Source organism: Egretta garzetta, unplaced genomic scaffold (genome assembly GCF_000687185.1).
Source record: "Egretta garzetta isolate BGI_Z169 unplaced genomic scaffold, ASM68718v1 scaffold425, whole genome shotgun sequence".
In the NCBI taxonomy this organism is placed as follows: Eukaryota; Metazoa; Chordata; class Aves; order Pelecaniformes; family Ardeidae; genus Egretta; species Egretta garzetta.
Window position 1 is genome coordinate 1,591,017 of NW_009259796.1, and position 18,341 is coordinate 1,609,357.

Below are 18,341 nucleotides of genomic sequence, written 5' to 3' on the forward strand. Positions count from 1 at the left end.
CATTTTGTAACTATAGCCCAATTGCCCTGAATTGCTTGCTACCCTAGGAAGGACTAAAAAAATGAATAAGAATAGGGATTTGGGCCTACACTTAGTAATGCTGTCATGGCCAATATTGTATTTCATTATCATACACCTCTCTACTAACTTCATTTTCTTTCCTTGTCTTACCAAGAACCTCTCTTCTTTTTTACATTAATCTTTTTAACTTATCTGTCCCTTTTCTTCATGTGTTCTGATACTTCCTCTCAATTTCTTTCATGGAGCTGTTGTCATACCGTCTGGTTTGGATGCCATTTGTACCCTTCTTGTTTCCCATTTGTTGGTAATTTCTTCACTCTCAGTCCCCACAAAACCCAGGGTTTCAAGTCCTTTAATCAATGCCCATCATTTTAATTGGATTTAATTTCTTCTTCATTTTGGCCCAGCTTTTATTCCCCAGTACCACATTTAGTCCAAATACAGAAAAAAATTTTCTCTTAATAATGTGAATATGTTTGCCATTGTTATGTTTAATGAAAACTGAAACCACAGCCAACACTACAGAGCAAATACTTCCACAACTTGTGGATTTGTTAAGTTTGATTTGCCTCAATTATTTTGCTAGACTTCTAACTAAGCAATACATGGTGAAATTTTGCTGACCTGAGTGGCAAGAATTACTGATCAGCCAGGAATATACACGATGATTGTTTGTTCTTTTAGACAGAATTTTTTTTAATTTCTGACTGAAGACTATCTCATAATCTTATAAGATACTAAGAAGACAGATTTTTTATTTTTTTTTTTTAATAGGTCACATACACCCCTCCGGGCTAACACAGATTTGTAAAGCAGTATCTTCACAACTTGTAGATGGCTATAAAATTTATTTGAATATGATTAATGTATTCAAATTTTTGAGGGTGGAAGGCAAAGAAGGAAAAGAAAAAAGAAATCCAGGGTGTGAGGTGGTCACATACATCTTAATTCTTTCAGATATTACACTCACATACAAAAAATGCTGGCTTTAATGTATTATTCTCCTGATGCAAAAGCCATGCATGTTCTAACACAGAACAAGCCCACACAACAGATTGCTGAAATGGACTTCTTATATACATCTTTCCTCAGCTGGAAAAGGTAAGAAATACATCACTAGCCTTGCTGAATCAGCATCGCACAGATTAGAAGGATTTGAAAGTAACAGTAAGGAGTTTTAGACTGTTGGTCCAGATGCCACTTTAATTTATTTTTAATTCTACTGAAGGAGGTTTTCTATACCTGATTTCTATATAATGTTTCTTTCAGGCTGGTAAGTGCATGAATACGAACATCCACATTCTCATGCTGAATAGCTCTCATAGACAGCTGCAGTGCTGTCTGCAAGTCAGTGCTTTTGGAGGATTCCTGAACAAGACAAGGCATAAGAAGTTAAAAGTTAAACATAACAGGAACACAGTTCAGCAGTATCTCAAAGAACACAAGCAAGAACACATACAAACAACTACCCTTCTGCCTATATTCTCACCTATATCCACATAACACCGTCTTCTTCTATTTTTAAAAATATTTTCCTCAAAAAGGTGCTATATGTTACACTTTTCTGCAAATATGATGGTGTAAATAGGTCAGATGAAAATGCTTTGCTTTGAGCACCTCATTATCTAAAATCAAATTAATTTTTACTTTTGTTACCTCATTCCCATTAAAGAATTGCTGCTTCCCATCTATTACCTAACCATTCTGAGGGCAAAAGAAATGGACCATAGAGTACTGCTGACTTTTTAATCTTATAATATCTTCAGCCTCAAAAAGATGAAAAGTCAGTGTTCAGAAGATGCTACAGAAAACAAGCATGTTAAACATGAGCATATTTCACTCCTAAAGTAGAATCAGGACCTGCTTCAAAGTATTCCAGCAATACACAAATTATGTTTTGTTGTGGAGGCAGATAAATACTATTTCAGCTTAACAATGAAATTTACATGTTTTCCTCACTTGTCATGAATTCATTTGATGAATTAAAAAAAACCCCAAATAAACAAAAGAAGCTGCACCTTTCTGTATTCCTGAAGGACGACCTGAATTTCTTTTAGTTCTGGAAGGTCAGGCAGAAAATATATTTCATGTAAAAAGTCTCGTACTGCATCCCTAGTAGTTACAAAAAAAAAAAAAATTGCAAAGATAGCAAGCATTAGTTGAAAAAAGAACAAAGGCTTGGAAAACAGGAAAAAGTAAATTCCATGAATTTTTTTATCTAAGTAAGTACACATATTAAACAATTTGTTTCTCTTATTACTCAACTAAGCCACAGGTATACTCTCCTCTATACTTTAAATTACTTTCTCTTTTAAAGACAGTTCTTTCCAAAGCTTTCAAAGTTGCCAATCACCTCTACCACATTTGGCTTTCATTATTTTGGACACTGGCCAAAGGGTGAGAATCCCATTTGCTGTGAATCCAGTTCCAGTTTTCCTCATAAGAAAGCACACAACCAAAGAAGAACTCTGTGCTCCTAACATGAAGAAATCTCTTTCCATTTTGCTACTATGGGCTTCTACAAGAGCCTTATTATTCCTATTGTCGCCTTTTATTTTGAATACTGTTGGTATGGTACAGTGCAAGAAAAATGAAAACACAACAAAAGTAATAAAGATATAAACTATCACCATTTCTAAAAAAAAATTTTAAAAAAATCATAATTTTAAGCTACAAAACATAAGATAAAAAAATAATTAAGACTCAACATTGTCTTCAAAAAGGTTGTCAAAAAAAAATTAAGTCTTTTGTATTAGACTTTGATTTTATTTTCAGTTGGTGTGACCACTTCTGAAGATGCATGAAATCTTACTCAACATTAAATTCTGTGCACTTCATAATTATAACTCTAATTATTGAAAGAAACAAAGACCTCATTTCCTCCCTATTTCCAACTCTGTACACTTCTCTCTAGCTTAGAGCAAATATTAGCAATCATTGTTATTCTGTTTGCATGCCCTGTAGAAGGAAGTAATTTTCCCATACCAGTAGAAAAAATATAGAAATCTGTAAACCTGTCACGAGTAAGTGTGACAGGTTGTAACTTGGCCATAGTATCATACAGTTTTATAAGGGCAATATAAAAACACCTTTTCAGATGAGGCTATCACTTGTCAAAATTAAAAGTCTCGTTGCAATTTAGAGAAGTGGTTACTTTTATAGAACAACATACTATTTTGCAGAAAAAAAAAGTTCTCTGATCTCAATGCTGGACAACTTTAATTTAGTGTTATCCCAATTCCTATTACAGGATTTAATCCATATAACTGAAAACATTTTGTACTGTACCTGTTCTCAACTATGAGAAAGTAAAATACTGCTGTAGTTTCCTTTGGTTGGATATGTATGAGGGGCAATAACGCTACTATCACATGACTAAGCAAGGAGCCAAGGTATGAATGGTCCAGACTTCGAACAAAACAATCCCAGGCTCTAAGCAAAAAGAGACAACAAAACAACAGTTATCAATGATTCTTGTCTGCATAAAGACATTTCAGGTGAGTCATGAGAAGCATTTTAAGTTATTTCAGCTCTGTGGTTTAGACTACTATCTAGAATAAAACAAAACAGTGTATTCAAGGACAGAAATAGCAGGTATGTCACTGTTTGGTTACACTATCAGTTCACCTGCAACACAGTTCTGGAAAGTCATCCTTGTATCTTAGAGCTGTTCTCAGTGTAGTCATCATCTTCACTCTTACTGAACTGATGTGTTTGGGACCCATGAGCTTCATTAAAGACATAAGACTGTTTAAAGCCTAGACATACAGAAAAGTCATTTTAGTGTATTAGATAGTCAGTAAAACATATCCAAGCCATATTTCCTAATAAAATCAGGCTAACCTGGCTTAAGAATTCATACCTTGTAAGACATCAAATTCTGTTTGATGTTTCAGCAAAGAATTTGGGGGTCAGAGGAAAAGAGAATGAAAGGGGATTTGTAATGACAGGATTGTAACAAAGTCATTATTTAGGCTGTTGGCAGATTGATGAGGGAAGAACTGTAGATGGCAAAGAAATTCATGGTTATACAAGTCTGTTATAAGACATGATTGACTATATGTCCAAAGTTTTAGAAGCTGAAAAGAGCAGGTTTTGAAGATACAGAGAAAACAAACATATTTGCATTTAAAAATCAAATCAAAATCGTCACCACCATGAACAACAGAATTGACGTACAACTTCTGGCAGAAGTGATTGGTAACCTTCAGGGAACAGGTAAAAGCTCAGTTGTCAGTGGCACTGATTAAAAGCAGAAGAGAAATACTGAGATGCAGAAAAAGCAGGAGATATTTCAGTCACAGTAACACTGTACCAAACAAGGTAGTACAATGTCCAGCATGACAGACAGGTAGCACAGGAAGAAACCTGAGCTTAAGGGAAGGTCACAGAATGGGAAGCTTACCAAGAACAAAAAACAAAACAAGAAAAGATAGAAACAATAGCAGTTGCAGCAGAAGAAATGCTGTAAAAATGAAGAAATTCAGAAAGCATGAAGACATGGGGCTATGAAAATGAGAGCATCTCAACATGAATATCCAAGAAGCAAAAAGGTTGAAAGAACACCAGAGAAAAGGCAGTCCATCAGTGTAAAGGCTTTATACATTCTAGCACTAAAAAAAGTCCCTACAGTAGTCATCTGCACTACCTCTCCGACGTGGCTAAAAGCCCCTGTCTTGTGGTTAGAAAGACTGCCTCAGCAGAGCAGAATTTTCAGACTTTGCCTCAAGGTGTGAGTTCTAATTTCTCTAAATGCTCTCTACTATAGAGCAGAAAGGAGCTGATTTGTGAGAAGGAAAACTAATAATGCCCAGTTTCTCTTGGATTTGCATCTTATTTTCTTTGGCTTTGCCCTTTGGTGCCCTTGTAACACTGTTGCCTGCAGTAAATCCAGTTTTGTCCCATATTCCCTCATCCCCCACTTTTTTTATGTGTATGACAGAAACCATGCACTTGGATTCCTCCTCTATAATTACTGGCTGAGTGACTTGTTACATATACCATGTCTGACTGAAATATGTACATTAGCTGACCATTAAAGAAACAAACCAAAACAAACTTTTGAGCTTACACAGAAGTCCTACCCACAGCGAGACCATGAGTTTTCAAGAATCATGTGGGAACCTTAGTATCTTTAATACTTCAGTGACAGTTGCACAATCACTTAAGTCTGGAATATTAAAATATCCCTTGCTTATCTTTGTTTTAATATTAAAAATTAAGTTTACACACCATTTTTTTATCCTCAATGCCAACACTGGAACTCAGTAACTGCATGTTAAAAAAAGCCAAGATCCCAAGCAATTTAGGTTGCAGATAATCAGCCTGGTCAGGGGGGAGGAAAAAAAAAAAAAAAAATGTAAAAAGCAAGTAATCTTATTATTAACACATTCCTAAGCTTAAGAAATTAAAAAAGCAAGTATGAAATGCTAATTCTGAAAGACGAATGAGAAGAATCCCAAATACATATACTGCTCCTTAAGAAATGTCATTGTTAATGAAAGACATCCCTATGAACTGAACATGAATATTTTGACATCCTTACCATTTGTTCAGGTGATGTTATTTCTCTAGGTCCCTGATAGGGATCATCATGAGATGCAAATGAAGCCAATATTGATAAACCATTGAAGACTTGTTGATAGTGTTCTCCTATACGCAGCAATAATTCATTATGCAGTCCCTGGTAGTCCTGTCTCAGCAAACTGCCCAGTTCTATCTCGGTCTCATTCTATAATCAAATGGCAAACAGAAACCAATTCTTCATTTCATCACAATGAAACTAGCACACTGAGAGACAGGAGGCATCGGACTCTGGTTGATTTACCATGGAAATAAAAAAACCCCAACCTTCCAATTAGCTCAATGTTAGATAAAGCAAGTTTCTAATGTTTGAAAATTATAACTTCCTCAGAGCCTAAGGTAATAGATTATAAATAACAACAAGAACAAAACTTCTGCATATACAATTTCCTCACTTATGTTTTGCAAGACCTTAACTTAAATAAAGCAGAAAGATCACTATTCATCAATCGTTGCACCTAATCTGCACGTTTAATAGGGCAAATGCCAATTTACCTTGAGGTAATGAAGTGCCCGCTCAAGCTCATCCTTGGAGCAGGAACAGACCAAATGAGAGAAGATGTATTTGAAGTTGTTGATTAAAATCTCTCTTCGATTTACATTCAACTGTTTTGCTATGGTTCGAATAAGTGTTGAGGCTGCAGGACTAGCCTTGGCTGCAAGGTCAGGAAGTAAAACTTGTAGGGTCCGCTGGTAAATCAAGAACAACACTTAATGGAAAAACAAACAAACAAAAAAAACCCCTCCAAAACCCCAGGGTTCAGCTTTGTTCCATTTGTGTCAGTAGAACACCATACATCTCTGGTCACATGTGTGATCAAAGAATATGAATAAAAAAGAATTTTAGTGAGATGGAAATACCTAGTAAAAATGCAGACAAAATAAAAACAATTATTTAAGGAAGGTGCTTAATCTAATCAATATTGAGAAACATGCAAACAAGAAGTGATCTAGCATCTTCTGCACCCATCCAGATACTCCACAAAAGGAAATCTTGAAAGAAAGAAACAAATAAAAACACACCACAAAAATACCAACACACCTACACACAACAACACTCCCCCAACCTACCAGTCAACTAGAAAACTGCTTAATGGTTGTGTATTTCCCATCTACCAAAAACCAAAATACAAGTATGAAGCTACTTAGGCTTCAAATAAAACAGATACCAGATTAAGAAGATATCTATCCACAGAACAATAGCTTTCTTCATTTGAAACAAGAAAGCAGACACCATGCAAAAATCACACCTTACAAAGAATCCCTCCAAATGCACTACATCATTAACATAGATATACTCAATGAGTACTCTAGTTAATTCATCATCTGTCATACTCGAATTAGCACTGTAGCCATCACTGTAACTCCTTGATAAAATTGTTCCTCTATATTTGAGCTCCCAGTTGCAGCAATCGCAAAGTATTCTATATTATAACAAACAACCACAACTAGAGGAAAAAAAAAAATAGATGTGTGAGAGAGAAAATTATGGACTAAAATAGAAATCAACAAGCACACACACACGCACCCCAAAAGTCAAAAGGACTGGCCAACTTACTGAGAGAAAGCGATTTAGATCTGGAAAATCAAATACATTGGCAATCTCAGATAACATGTCCAGAGCCATTTCTCTCTGGTGAGCAGCTGTTTGTTTCTGTAGCTCATTACCCTGGCATGGAGCACTCAGTACTGCCATCTGGCTGGAGTGCAGGGATTCCACTAGAAACTAAGCATGAAGAAATATATATTTAGTATTATTTTCCCCTTTTTTGCTCCCTAAAAATAAGCATAAGAGTTTTGCTCCTCTTTCTATACATCTGTTTTTCTTTCTCATTTATTGCCAATATATCTATGATTATTACTTTGCGATAGAACTGGATTATCATCCACTTAGTAACTGCATCTGATTTTGCAACCCTGGACTCAGATATTGCATTATTAAAAAAATATTCAAAATTAGAAAAGTCTGCTGTTGATAATTTTCTTTTAAACAGAACCTCTGTCTTTAGGTAATGGGTATAACAAAAGAACAAATCAATCATGTCAGTAAAATGTTGACTTCAATTCCAATTTTAAATCATAGCCTCTTTTGGGAATGGTACCACATAATAAAATAAACTGTATAGTTCCTCTGTTTCAGAATGACAGCATCTAGGGCACAAAAAACAAAAGCAATTCTGTTGAGGGGAGAAGACCATGACAAAGTCAGAAATTTCCTATTCCCTCCTGAATGTTTTGGGGGGGGTGGGCGGGGAAGGGGTGTTGTTTTGTTTTTTAAATCATCTCTTTCTTGTCCTATGAGATTTCACCTTGTAAAATACCATTTTTAAAATACTCAAAAAACCCCTAAACATATGCCTTTCTAAACCACCAATTCTTTTCTATTTACCTGACAGATAGGTTTCTTGTACTGACTGAAAAAAGCTTGCAGTTTTATGGACTTTGCTGCTGCCAGGGATCGAATTTCTGTATATGCTGCTCCAGCCACAGAAGCCGACTTGGACAACAAACAGTGTAACAAATGCAAGAGGGCAAACGGTACTAAATCGCCTTTTGATGCCCTTACAAAGTAAGCAGAAGAGAAAGAATTAAAAAGGCAAAAATAATTGTTGCATTAATAAGATGACTTAAGAATATACAATAACCATAATGCAAAATGACTCATCATTGTATTTGAATAGCTTATCTGCACTTCCAGGCAGAATAAAATTAGGAATGTTCCATATGAATCAACAGCTTAGTACAGTTGCAATGGACTCTGGACAAAGGCTGACCTTGAAATAAGTAACTTTAATCTTACATTTACACTTGAACAAAAAGTAAGTTTGCATCACAAGTTGACAGTACTTGCAATTTTCAAGATAGTATCAAAAATACCTTCCAATATCTCCTGTTGTGAGAATCAAGGTATCTTTAAGCTCGTTATTTCTTGATATTTTGGCATTTGTATAGGCTTCTTTCATTCTAGAAACAAACAGCTGGAACACATGAAAATAAAACAAAAAAATAATTTTAGAGTGTCCGACATTAGTGAAACAAAAACCATAGTAAGTTAGGAAAAACAACCAAAAATAAATATGAATTCACCTCTTTTATGAATCCTTCTTCAGAGTCTAACGATTCTAGTACATTCTTTATGCAGTCACTGAAAGCCACTCTTACATCTTTGTCTGGATCCTCCATTAGATTTAATAAAGACCCAACAAGAATCTTCACACTGGACTCATCAGTGTTAAAATCCAGATGTTTGCAAAGATGAGGTATATTTTCTATAAATGCTGGGCGGCATGGGATGGAGGAAGAAAGGAAAATATATCTTTAATGCTTTTAGTGCACAAAACAGCGATGCAAGTAAGCCATAAAGCATACTATATTTTTTTATCAAATTGTCAAACTAGATAAGCTATTTAAAATTCAGATTTTATCAAGTATTACATTTCTAGATATAGCCATAGACTAGAATTAAGCCAAGGTAGTTGAAAAAGAATATCAATGACAACATCAAACATGAGCAGTGATATCAACTGAAATACACTTCAAGCACCATTACAGCTATTAAAAAAAAAAATATGGAAAAAAAGGAATGCAGGAAGTACAGAAGTAGGGACTTAGCACCTCATCTATAAGAGCCAAATGTCAATAAAGGTAAAGTCACATACCTAGCTTTACTGAACTGGATACTTTGTTCTCAAGGAGAATAAGAAATGGCTTGAAAATGCAGGCTCGCACAGAACAAGCTTTTTCATGAGCAGAAGTCACAGTAAGGCTGCTACATAAAATATCGTAAGTAACATGCTTAATAGCAGAGTCTGCTAAGGAAGGTTGTACACTGAATGTACCAGATAGACAGCAAGATAATTTCCCAACTATAGCAGCGCAAGCCTCCTTGACTACCTCAGACTCATCTTTGATTTGGTTTCTGAAATGGAAACAAAAAATGAAACCACTTTAATAGATCATTTACCTAGAAATTTCTATTTCTACATTGCCTGAATTCTCTAACTATACTGCAAGTACTATTAGGACAATTTAAGGATCTGCCTCACTAAATTATCTTAGTCCTTTTCAGATTGCCCTCAAGTTCTATTAAATGTCTGAAGTAGCACTGGCATGGTGTGTCTGGAATGTTATAAAGAAACTGAAGACCAGACACAACAGGAAGAAGACACCAAGATGTATATACAAAACACAGCGAAATTGGAATGATTTTAAGAGACATATGGATAAATATCATGTATATTTAGCTGACAAAAGATCTCTCTCTTCCCCTCCTTAGTTTAAATTAATAAATTAGAAATAGTGTCTTCAACTAGCGAAGTAACTTGCATACTGACATGGTAAGCGAACAGTATTCTATCATACAGATGTCATCACTTACACCTATTCTGTTGTTATCTTACAATTTCTGAAATTGAGGTCTAGCAAATTCTGGATGAAATAGAAATAAATATTTATTTTGGTGCTTATGCTACATGTCTTATTTGTTCATTCTTGCATGAAGATAGAAAAGCAACATTAATACATACAAAAGAGCTTTGGGAATCATACTGCAGGACTGCACGCTTGGCGGATGAAGCAGAAGAGAAAATCCTTTAACACAAGTAGCCCGAATTACTTCATGGGGGCTTTGTAATGCCCAATGATAAATGGATTTTCTCCAATCCAGACAAATGTTTCTTGGGAAGAGAGACAGAAGGAACACACAGTGTGACTGAGTTTGGGGTGCTAAAGAGAAAAAAACAAAATAAAGCAGATAATTACTTGATTTAAACTTTGAATATCATCAATCATCATAAGAGGGCAAAGAAAATAATTTTACTTTAGAACAATCATTCCAAAGAGATACCAGGTTTTATATACTTCAACATACTTACAGAAACTCTGTGCAGTTTTTTGACTCAAAACTAGAGGATCAAACCCAAAAGCAGATGGCTTAAAAGAAGAATCATCAGGATGGCTGTAAATCCAGGGCAGAGACAGCAGTCCACATAAAGTATCAAGAATCTGATCACTCAGTTGAATTTTCACTAGGAGGAAAAATAACCAAAACAAAACAAAAAAACTGATACTTTTACAACTCTTTATAGCTTATAAAACAGATGCACATTTTATGTCCTTAATTTGCTACAAAATGTTATTTTTTCTATCAACATAGACTAGTATCCCTATTCCCACGTGTTGACATTCTACATTTAAGACATATAATAATAAATGACATAGTGCTACATTAAAATAATCTAAAAATTTTATTAAACAGTTAACAGTATGTAATACATGAGCAGCAGAATGAATGCAACTTCGTAATCTCTGGATTTGTACAAAGACACTCGGGTGGACTTTGGGATGGCTAGCAAGCTGAACTCATAACATTTTAATCTTAGTAGAGCCTGCCCTCCATCCTACTAGCTACTTCAGAAAAAAACCCACACAAGTACTTAATCTTTCTGGTACACGTCCTGCATGCCACATTTGCTGAAGCTGGTCAGAAGCTTTGAAATCCTTGAGTGAAACAGAGATAATAAGGCATGCTGCCTCTGCATATATTAAAAAGAAAACTGCTAAAAGTTTGTTTCTTTTTACACATATTCACTATCCCCACGTAGTCTCTTGTTCAGATAAAAATCAATGCAAAGACTAGTAAATCATGTTCAAAAAGGAATGCAAAGGATACACTTTAAACAGAGAAGAATGGTCTTTTTTTTTTATTTAACCTTTTTTGTACAAGAATTGGAGTGCTAACAAAAGATCTATAATTTCAGTACCTCTGCCACAACAGACCAATTTAGTCAACTGCATTTCTAATTTACAAATCCAATAAAAGACATGCTAGTTTAAAGATTTTCTCACCTTGGGTATACAGCAAAGCATCAAAGATTTTCACTATTCTGTCAATCACTTGTTCTAGGTTAACCATCTGCGTGTCAGCCTCTAACAAGTTTCTGCAGACTTTCACTACTCTTGTGATAAAATCAGAGGAAATCCACGTGAACTGTATATTCACTGAATTCGAGGAGCACGGAGTATTCTTACACGTGTCAGAGTTACACAGATGAGTTACTTTATGATCTATACTGTTAAAATAGAAATCATAGGATCAATGCAATAGACTATAAACATTTAATACTGTATTGTTTATAAGCAAAGTTACTATGAAAACATAATTCTTCAAGACATACAGGACTTATCCAGATACATGCACAAGCATTAAAGTAATCCACATAAATCATAACAACAGTTACAAGAAACTACTGGTCTCACGGTTTCACCTTGGTACCTTTACCTGGTAGAATTTGTTGGGGGAGAACAATGAACTGTGCACAAAGCAGCTAGTCGCAGAATTACAGCAATCCCTTCTATAGTCTGAAGAATATCTGCTGTCAGAATTTCTTTCTCAAGGATAAATATTAAGGATGCAGCTTTCTTCATGATGGCATTCCATAGAGTGCTCTTCAATTTCATATTTATAGGACTAAGTCTGTAATTTGACCATAGTAATTATTTTCCAATACATACTTTTTTTTCAGAGAAGATAAATCATCACAGCAAAAACAGAGCTAATCCATGTTGGATAAAGGATTAGGAAAATGTCAAATGAAGCTTTAGCTTAAATGTGCTCTTTGGGAGAAAAAGATACTAACTCTGAAGTTAAGTATGATGCAAATCAGACTTATCTGAAAGGCTATAAAGGTATAACTCCACAATCCTTGGAAGGTCATGGTGACCAGGGTGGTTCCCGATGACTATAAAAAGGCTAACGTCACACTCATCTTCAAGAAAGGCAAAAAAGAGGATTCAAGGAACTACAGGCCTGCCAGCCTAACCTCAGTCCCTGGGAAGTTTATGGAAAAAGTCTTCCCCACATAAGGGACAAGAAGGTGACTGGGAACAGCCAGCACATATTTACCAAGGGTAAATCATGCCACGTTAACTTGATTCCTTTCTACAATGAGACAGGTAGCTTTGTAGATAAAAAGGGGAGCTGCTTATTTGGAGGACCTCAACTGGCTGGAAAACGAGGCTGAGAACAACCTCATGAAGACCAACAGAGACATATGAAAAGTCTGGCAACTGGCACAAAAAAACCCCAAGCAACAAAACAGGCTGAGGGCTGGCTGGCTAGCAAGCAGCTTCGGAGCAAAACGACCCAATGGACTCATGGAAAAGTTGAATATAAGAGCAGTGTGACCTTGTTGCAAAGAAGGTCAACTACATACTAGGCTGTATTACCAAGACTGAAGGCTGATCATGAGCCCACACCTGCAGTACAGCATGCTGGAGCCAGTTCTGAGTGCCCAAATACAAGAAAGAGATCAACATGCTGGAGCAAGTCCAAGACAATCAGGGAGCCGAAGCACAGCACAGAGGCTGAGAGAACTGGCTTTGTTCATCTGAGAACAACCTGACTTAACTAGACCTGCTTTAAGCACATCCAGTGCAAGAGCATAGCCACATACAAGATTCTGTCATTGTGTATGTATTCTCTCAGCTTTTCTGTTTTCATTGTGTAAAAATGAAAATAATTTGCATTGAACATACCAAAAATATAGACTCTTTAACTAAAGTTTGGCTCAAAAATCATCTGTAGATTCCGATTCTTCAAAATATAATTTCGATCTTTTCCCAGAAGATCTTTCAGTGTGACTGTTATGAAGCAACTGCCTCAAAAAAGTTGTCATTTGTTATTATTCACTAGCCAAATTACTATAAAAGTTATTGAGTAAGTGTCATACATTACTGGCATAGGTGATTTCTTTGGATGCTTTGTTGGTAGGCTTAGTCGCTGTCTTTTCTCTGGAACTTCATCACTGCTACTGCTCCACCCATCAGTATCAGAATTATCTAGCTGGTTCTGATGAAGCTCCTGAAAGATTTCTTCTGTTTGTGTTTTTAATGCTGTATAAAGTGGACTCACCAGATACTGGGATGGACAAACAACAGAGGTAACATGATGCATGCTATACCTTACTTCTCAAAGGCACAATATTATAATTTCTGGCTTAAAATGTAAAATTTCAAAATATTATGGTAACAAAGTTCTTAAAAACCTTTCTGTTCAAAAATTTTAACTACAAGATAAAAACTCTCATAAGCAATGAAGTTACCGGTGTTCCTACCAGAGAGAATGCAGCTTGTACAGCTGCTTCCAGTTCTTGCCATAATATCTTGCTACCAAAGCCATCAAGACAGACACACAAAGTTTAAGAGACAACAGATACGATACACATGTGGGGGTAGAGAGAACACTCAGCGTATTAACACCTAATTAACACCTCATTATGGTTTTAAACTAAAAGAGGGTAGATTCAGACTAGATATAAGGAAGAAATTTTTTATGACAAGGGTGGTGAAACAGTGGAACAGGCTGCCCAGAGAGGTGGTAGACACCCCATCCCTGGAAAAATTCAAGGTCAGGTTGGACAGGGGTCTGAGCAACCTGATCTAGTTGAAGATCTCCCTGCTCATTGAAGGGTGGACTACATGACATTTAAAGGTCCCTTTCAACCCAAACTATTCTATGATTCAATTTTAATTCAAACCTTTCTGTCTGCCTATCGCAAACAAATATTACTAAAAGCATATGGTTAGAAAGTAAGAGCAGCTCAGATGAATGGAAATTACTTGTAAAGCTGCCCTTTTATATAAGCATACTCTGTGCCTTACCCCCATTTTATACTATGACTGTTGTGCCTGAATAGCTTCTCAATAGTTCAATACATGTGAAAAACACAGGGTACAGCTACACCCAACTAAAGAACTCTGACCTGTACAAATATGTGAAACAACTGAAAAACAAGGACTATCAATCTAATTACACAACTAAAATTAGTATTTTCTAGATTTTCTTCTTTGCACAGATGTAGGTATCTGTTCACGTAATTGCAGTTTCAAAAATTAACCTACCTTTTGCTCTTCCTGAGTTCCAAGCACATTCACAAAAATTCCACATATGGTACTGATATGGACTTTTCTTACTTGTAAGGCAGATTCATAGCCAGTTGGAACAAACTCCAGAAAATATTGCAGTATATGGCAAAAAGCAGCTTTCAGCTTTTCAGACTGAAGACACCTAAACACATCATCTTCAAACAATGAACAGAGCTTCTCTAGTAGCATATTCAAGTAGACAGGTTCAATATTTTTATAAGAATCTGCTTCAAAAGGCAACAATGTCCTCACCAATAGTAAGAGTGGTTCTCCAAAAAGTTCAGATTCTTCAGTATCCATTTCAAGTGCTGACTGTAGAATTCCAAAAAAGACTGTGAAGAAAAGACTGGCCAGCTGTTCTGGAGGCCCTCCCAAATGAATTAATTTTACTAAAAATTTCACTGCCAAAGCTTTAATTTTTGGACTGCCATACTCCAACAGCGAGCAGCCTATCCCCCAGAGAATAGTATCTTGTCTTACAAAAAACACATCTGCAACAATATCTGTCAGAATAGACAGTAATATAACTTCCAAACATTCGACATTGGGCATACCCATCAGCTGTAATGGTGCCAATCTTAAATATCCCACATTGTCACTTGCATTGCTTGAAAATCTCTTTACAGTCACTGGCCAAACTAGTACATATCCCCAGAGATGCTTTTGTGCATCTCTTTCATGCAGGAAGATTAAGTCTTGGAAAAGCTGTAGCAAGTCTTTTGTTAGTACTTCAAAAATGGAGCAACTCTTCATTTTAAACAGAAAAAGTAAAGAGCAAATGACGCCACAGATGTTCTTCTGCAACATGTTGCAGTTTGGAGATGCAGCAATTCGGAGAAGCCTTGTTATGATCCAGTTACTAAATTCTAGGACAACAAAAAAGAAACAGCAAACAGAAAATTATTAAGCATTGGGCTGCCCAGGGAAGTGGTCAAGTTCCCGTCCCTGGAGGTATTTAAAAGACAGGTAGATGAGGTGCTTAGGGACATGGTTTAGTGGTGGGATGGCAGTGTTAGGTTAACAATTGGACTTGATGATCTTAAAGGTCTTTTCCAACCTAAACGATTCTATAAAAACCAAAGCCTCCTATTATGAGCACCTCCTCAAGAGCAGGTTGCTTATCAGTGAAACAAAAGAAAACTCCTTGAGATAAATGCACGTAGGCTTAGTAAACAGAGAGCCTTCACTGGGACATTTCTTCAGCAGATCGTGGTAAAAAAGAGGGAAAGGGAAGGTGGGAGGCACATGCTGGGGTGGGGAAAGACAGACATTTTACACTGGGTAGTTCCAGACATCTTCCTCTATCAAAAAAAATCCTCAGGCAATGAATACGTGTACAGGACTTCTCACCAACATGAGAATGTTGGTAATATCACTAAAAAATGGTAATGAAGAAGGTCAAACACTGTCCTAATAGATTTCCATTATCATAAGTGCAAATCAATTCACAATATTAAAAGTCTATCATAATATTCACTTATAAATACTAAAGCTGAATTTGCAAATCTGCCTTTTTCCCATTTTTGTTCTTTTGCATGATCCCATTGTCAGAAAATTTGAATCCTGAAAATATCAAGCTTCAACATAAACATTTTCAACAAACTCACCAATGCAACTGCATTCGGTTTCCTCCTGATTTCCATCCATATTTACGAACATAAGCGGGGAAGATTTCATGATATGTTGAATAAAATCAAGCAACATTACCGAACTTGGCTGTGAATCTGATTTCTTAATCAGTTCCAAAGCAACTTTAAAAAAAAAAAAAAAAAGGAGACATTTCTGAATTAGCATTGCAATAAATCAACTTCACAAATTTTGTTCACACCTAAAGAGAAAGAAGACATTTATTACATAAAATACTATGATATGGTGTTAAACCTGTGTAATTATCAATTGGGAGTGTGCTTTACTAATCCATGATAATTATTTCGTGCATATTGTATACCTGCTATGTGACACCAAACTGTATATAAGGAGATTGGCCTTTTGTTTTTATTTTTATAGCTTTCCCTTTCAGGACTATAAGAGAATTAATAAACACATCATCTGAAGAGTAACATGGGTACGATACTTGAATTGATCAATTCACTAGACAAAGTATCACTCTTACTGAGTCAGCTACAGGAAATTATACCTTGGAAACAGTAAGTTACCCTTACTGTGATTCTCCTTGATGCAAATGTACAGGTAACTACAAATGATAATTTCATAGTATATGTACTTCATAATTACCAAAATCTTGTTAAAGTACTGTAATAATTGGAACATTAACATGATTTAAGGAGTACTAAAATAAGGGATTGTTAGAATTTTAAAATTAAAAATAAAGCTGTTTACAAAATATTCCAATTCTGAAAGACCCTGTGAGTATTAAGACTTGCAAGCTATATTACTCAATAAACAATGACATTACACTATACTCCTGATTTTCAATGTTACGAGCTTTTATATTCATACAGCCCTGCAAGGCATTTCCCCCCTCTTTTTTTTTTTTTTGACTTTCATTACTTCACATCATAATAGCAAATACTTCATCATGGAAGTTATTAAAACATAAATGATAACAGGTATTGCATTCAACTACATTTTTCTTGAAATAACGGTTGTAACTTTTTTTTTTCTGGTAGGAATTACTTAAAGCATAAAGCAGACAATAATTTTAAAAGATAGGGATATAATACTTACCAACATCTACATCTGTAAGAATTCTGTCAATGAACTGGCAGAGTATTTGTCTTGGTTTCTGCACAACTGTATTGTATTCTTCTGGACTAGCACTAAAATTAAAAGTACGTTACTTTGACATTATCTATTATAGAACACAATGTTAAACACGGATTTTTTTTTCCTAGATGTCTTCAAAAGAAATACAAATTGATGTCTTGTTTTAGTGACCAGCATATTGCCTGTTCCTCTTTCTCCTTATTTTTCAGAAGTACAAAGTTTTATGACATGACGAAGACCACTTAATTTTGTTATGCAATTATATTTGATCTATATTAAATCCACATCTGACAGATTAAGAGATTTATCAATATTACTACCATGCAACAAACCAGCTTTGGTGCAGAAAAAAATAAAATTAAGAACTTGTTTCATTTTTGGAATTAATCAAAATTATTCAACTGATTAGCCACCAATGCCCTGGGTAAGAGGTGTCAATAGCAACTGCTCAGGTGACCAAGACGGCAGCTAGCTCTTGTCAGGTCAAATCTTCAACATGCGTACCTCCACGTCAGCTAGCTGCCTACCACAAAACAAAGCCGCAGTTCTGATGCTGCCATTAAAACTTTAGAGCCAAACGTTTTCAAGGTCTTTTAATTCTCAGTGAAACCACACTACAAACACCACAGAAGCCCCCAGGGCACAGGGCGCTATGCAGGCCAACACGCCGCCCCCATCAGGTTCTACCAGCACCACCCGTGAGGGAGGGAGCAGCCCAGGCAGGTGGCGGGAGCAGAAAGCGACCAGGATGAGGGGAGGGCGCAGGCTCAGCCCCGAGAGCCCTCACAGACCCCCGGGAGACACCGCACAGCAGCGGGGAAGGAACCTACTTCTCCACCTCCCCACGCCACACACTGATGCCGAGGCCGGCAGTGCTTCCCCATACACCCCCTCCCTACAAGGAGGGAGCTGGGGCCATCCTACCTGGCCAGCTCCCGCAGCGCCGGGATCATGGAGGCCATCTCCAGGCCCTGCTCGGCCATGGCTCCCGCTTTGAAACAGGCCGCGCGCCGCAAGGCGGGAACAGCGTGACGGCGTCCGGCAGGACCCAAAACTCCGCCGTCATCGAACGGGCGCTGCCCCCC

The 18,341-nt window shown here is 36.4% G+C and overlaps 1 protein-coding gene across 1 annotated transcript in view; it reads right to left on the reverse strand.

Annotated features, from left to right (window-relative positions):
- The window catches only part of ATR (ATR serine/threonine kinase), a 40,674-nt gene extending 22,340 nt beyond the window's left edge, over nt 1-18,334 (reverse strand). The window contains exons 1-21 of the mRNA XM_035895300.1: nt 18,181-18,334; nt 17,218-17,309; nt 16,137-16,280; nt 14,506-15,395; nt 13,335-13,522; nt 11,885-12,079; nt 11,452-11,675; nt 10,479-10,631; nt 10,131-10,329; nt 9,264-9,523; nt 8,692-8,882; nt 8,482-8,582; nt 7,994-8,165; nt 7,163-7,330; nt 6,100-6,294; nt 5,567-5,752; nt 5,254-5,346; nt 3,649-3,779; nt 3,310-3,453; nt 2,040-2,133; nt 1,264-1,389 (exon numbers count right to left, since the gene is read on the reverse strand). Of these exons, the coding sequence (XP_035751193.1) occupies nt 1,264-1,389; nt 2,040-2,133; nt 3,310-3,453; nt 3,649-3,779; nt 5,254-5,346; nt 5,567-5,752; nt 6,100-6,294; nt 7,163-7,330; nt 7,994-8,165; nt 8,482-8,582; nt 8,692-8,882; nt 9,264-9,523; nt 10,131-10,329; nt 10,479-10,631; nt 11,452-11,675; nt 11,885-12,079; nt 13,335-13,522; nt 14,506-15,395; nt 16,137-16,280; nt 17,218-17,309; nt 18,181-18,239 (4,005 nt within the window). The 5' untranslated portion in view covers nt 18,240-18,334. The remainder of the gene's footprint in view (nt 1-1,263; nt 1,390-2,039; nt 2,134-3,309; nt 3,454-3,648; nt 3,780-5,253; nt 5,347-5,566; nt 5,753-6,099; nt 6,295-7,162; nt 7,331-7,993; nt 8,166-8,481; nt 8,583-8,691; nt 8,883-9,263; nt 9,524-10,130; nt 10,330-10,478; nt 10,632-11,451; nt 11,676-11,884; nt 12,080-13,334; nt 13,523-14,505; nt 15,396-16,136; nt 16,281-17,217; nt 17,310-18,180) is intronic.
- Between the last annotated feature and the right edge of the window lie 7 nt (nt 18,335-18,341).